This window comes from Nematolebias whitei, chromosome 9 (assembly GCF_014905685.2).
Source record: "Nematolebias whitei isolate Nwh7 chromosome 9, NemWhi1, whole genome shotgun sequence".
Classification (NCBI taxonomy): Eukaryota; Metazoa; Chordata; class Actinopteri; order Cyprinodontiformes; family Rivulidae; genus Nematolebias; species Nematolebias whitei.
The window spans coordinates 51,715,877-51,719,417 of NC_056506.1; the positions used below are offsets into that span (position 1 = coordinate 51,715,877).

Below are 3,541 nucleotides of genomic sequence, written 5' to 3' on the forward strand. Positions count from 1 at the left end.
GGCCATGGAGCCATCTTTGTGAAAAGAAACCGTCCATCATTAAACAGGGGTGGAGCCTCCAGGTTCAACTGTCCCCCTCTTACAATGCTGTGATTGCTAGTATCACTCAGCCCTCTGTGAACAGTAAACAGCCATCAGGTGCTAATGATCCATTGTTAGGCTGATGGTCCTTCTTGACCATGTGATCAGCTGGTTCTGGTTGTCAGCAGCAAACTGGTTGATCCACTCTGAGAAGGTGCTATTTAAGAGACTGAGCTGAATACAGCACCTCAGACTGAGGAAGTCCTCAGGATGAGAGATGAAACGTTTCTACATTTTTTGTTGTTTTGCTTTGTTTTTTGTTTTTCTGAATGTCCAGAGGACCAGATTTAACTTTTTTTTGGACAAATAAAGAACCTTGAATCCTTGAAAACTTAAATGTGTGCTTCCCCATACCTTTGAATTTTAGCTGGTCATGAGTTCTTTATTATTATTATTATTATTATTATTATTATCAGGGCTGCCGGTCGGTTCCTTGGGTCTTTTTAGAAACGTCTTGGTTTCGTCCGTGCTTTGAGTAAAGCAGCTTGATACATCTGACTGGCAGCCAATCAGAAAGATGAGCGTGATGAAAAATATTCAAGATTATAAAATATATTTTAAAATAATTAATGAATAATAGATTTGATTTTATTATAGTAATTAAAAAAACAAAAATTACTTAAATATATATATTTTTTTTTTTTGCTTTTTAAAATCTTTCCCCCAGCCTCTCTTGGCAGCCCCCCAGGGGGCCACAGAGGGGCGGAGCTTGAAATACAACCTGTCAGACCTCCTGTTTGATTCTATTTGTATAGACCTGATCCAGGATCAGTTTGGGTGACTAATCCTGAGATTGCGTCAAAGTTTCATTAAAACCGGTTTGTATAAAAACTGAGCGTCGTCTTCTCAAAAACACTTGTCATGTTTTATAAATCATCACCTGAACTCACGAGGCCCATTCGTTGGTAGGACTGAAGAGGACCTGTGACGTCATCAAAGTGCGCCTTCATTCAGAGGCCCTCTGTTTGTTTTGAGTTAGTTATGCGTTCTTAACTTCAAAGTTGAGCTTCTAGAGTTGACGAACCTCGACTCCCTGCATCGTGGTCAGTGTAAACTGTGGAGGACTAGAAGGGACCATGAAGGCACATCTTGGAGTTGTTGAACTTCCAACAGTCTTTGAAAGCATCACAGTTCTGTATTCAGCCTGAGAACTGGACAACACACAGAAACCAGCTGCATTCCCACTCAGAGACCCTCTTCCAAAACCGAACACACCTGTTCTCTGTTCCACAAGTTCAAACGGTTCGTTTCATGTTGTTCTCTTTGTTTGTTGTTTACTCTGAGACACTGACCGGAAGTTAAAACCGCAGAATTCGGACCAGATGGCTAAACCCGCAGCTAACAGCGGAAGTTAGCTCAAGCTAAGCAAAAGCCGGATCCGGATAAGACTCGGTTCCGGAGAGAGTCAGAAGGAACTCGAACCTAACAAGAACTCCTGGATCCGAACCGGAACTCACCGTTTATACCAGAACTTTCATTTCACCAGACGTTAGCTTCCAGGCTAACCTCCTCGGACTGCTGTCCAGCTGCTTCTTCTTCTGCGCATCTGACGGAAATGACGTCATGCTGCCCCCTGCTGGTCAGCTGAACATGACGTATCAACCTTAAATTTAAATTATTTAGATGGTTCAATTCAATCAAAAAACGTTATTTATCCCCAAGGGGACAATTAAAAAAGACACGTAGAGCATACATAAAATAACACAAAATAAAAATGTATAATAGAAGAAAATCCAATACGCATGAACAAGGTGCAAATGGGCAATAAGATAAATAAGTCCTTTTTGCAACTAAAGTCCTGTGGAATGGGCCGATGTATGTGTATGAGGGGTGGGCATAGGGTGTGAATGTATATGTATGGAGAGGGGATGTGTATCTGTAAGTGTATGTATGAATAAAAAAATAAACAGGACCATTTACTACTACTTTTTATAACCGTTTATTGTTGTTGCTGTTGTCCATTGTTGTCATCTTTCTTTGTTAAACCAGGTCTCTCTTGTAAATGAGTCCTCGAGGCTCAATGGAATTTACCTGTAGAAATAAAGGTTGATTGGTATTTGTTTACAGTAAGAGCTGGACAGCCCTGGGCACAAAGGCAGCTCTTCTGCTCTGTGTCCTGCAGGCAGGGCAGCGGAGCCGGCGACCCGATGGACGCCACTCAAATGATGAGAAGAGGACACGTGAAGGGTCCTGTATGATCCGCTTCGATAAGTGTTCATAGACGACAGACGGGGTCCTAAGGGCGTAATCCAATCATTTTAGAACAGACAGTGACAGTCTTCTGCAGGTGGATGCTGTTCTGGATGCTGGCAGAATGAAACCAGCAGGTTATGGAGAAGGTGATGATGCTCTCGATAAAGGAGTCGTAAAATGTCCGGGGAATGATCTTACTTACTCCAAAGGAGTTGAGCTTCCTGAGGAGGTACTGCCTCTGGTGACACTTTCTGAGGATCTCCTCCATGCTGGCAGAGAATTTCAGCAGACTGTCAAAGATGGTACCCAGATATTTGTACTCCTCCACAAGCTCAACAAGCTCTCCATGGATTTATGTGGTGACTGCTGTGGTCAGCACCCTCTGCTGATTGGAAACAGTCGCCATCATATCTTTGGTCTAAATGATGTTCATCTCCAGACAAGAGCTGTCACACCAGTCCACAAACTCCTGTAGAGCTGCTCCATGATGCTGTGAGGGGCCTAACATCAGAGACAGAAGAACTGTGTCATCAGCGTGTTTCACCAGGTAAGAGTTGGGCTGTGTAGATCTACAGTCATCTGTGTAGAGGACGAAGAGCAGCGGAGAGAGGACACAGCCCTGTGGAGAGCCAGTGGAGGTGTGGAGTAAGTCAGAGAAAGTTGAGTTAACCAGCACTCTTTGTGATCTGTGGGTTAAAAAGTCCAGAAACCACAGGATGAGCTGGTCGTTCAGGTGGAAATGGAAGAAGAGTTTATTGGTCAAGATGTGAGGCTGAAGGGTGTTGAACGCAGAGGAGAAATCTGTAAACAGTAGTCTGACTGAGGACTTCAAGGTGTCTGTGTACAGTGTCCACGATGAATATGTTAACATCATCGACACCTCTGCTCGTGCGATATGCAAATTTGAGGGGATCAATCAGAGAGTTTGTTGCTTGAATGACATGCTGTTTAACAATTCTTGCCAAAAATCTTTTGTGCTGAAGGTGAGTGTGCCGCTGCTGGGTTGAAGTGTTGACCTGATCTCTTCCAGCAGAGTGGCACTGTCTTTCTCAAATCTGGTGAAGAAGAGGGTGAGGTCATTAGGAAAGAGTGCACGGCTGCTACCATCCACATGGATGGTATTTCAACAGGTGATGGTGATATTCACAGCGGCCATGTTTTTAAGGCCCTGCCAAGCTGAGTTACGTATATGTATATATACATATATATATATATATATGTATATATACATATATATATATATATGTATATATACATATATATATAT

The 3,541-nt window shown here is 42.9% G+C and overlaps 2 protein-coding genes across 2 annotated transcripts in view; one reads left to right on the forward strand and one right to left on the reverse strand.

Moving 5' to 3' along the window:
* tmub1 (transmembrane and ubiquitin-like domain containing 1) overlaps nucleotides 1–1,623 on the reverse strand; it is a 4,317-nt gene extending 2,694 nt beyond the window's left edge. The window contains exon 1 of the mRNA XM_037681953.1: nucleotides 1,539–1,623. The gene's annotated coding sequence lies outside the window, so the exon portion shown is untranslated. The remainder of the gene's footprint in view (nucleotides 1–1,538) is intronic.
* A 772-nt stretch (nucleotides 1,624–2,395) lies between these two features.
* The window catches only part of ubtfl (upstream binding transcription factor, like), an 18,826-nt gene continuing 17,680 nt past the window's right edge, over nucleotides 2,396–3,541 (forward strand). The window contains exon 1 of the mRNA XM_037681437.1: nucleotides 2,396–2,420. Within this exon, the coding sequence (XP_037537365.1) occupies nucleotides 2,396–2,420 (25 nt within the window). The remainder of the gene's footprint in view (nucleotides 2,421–3,541) is intronic.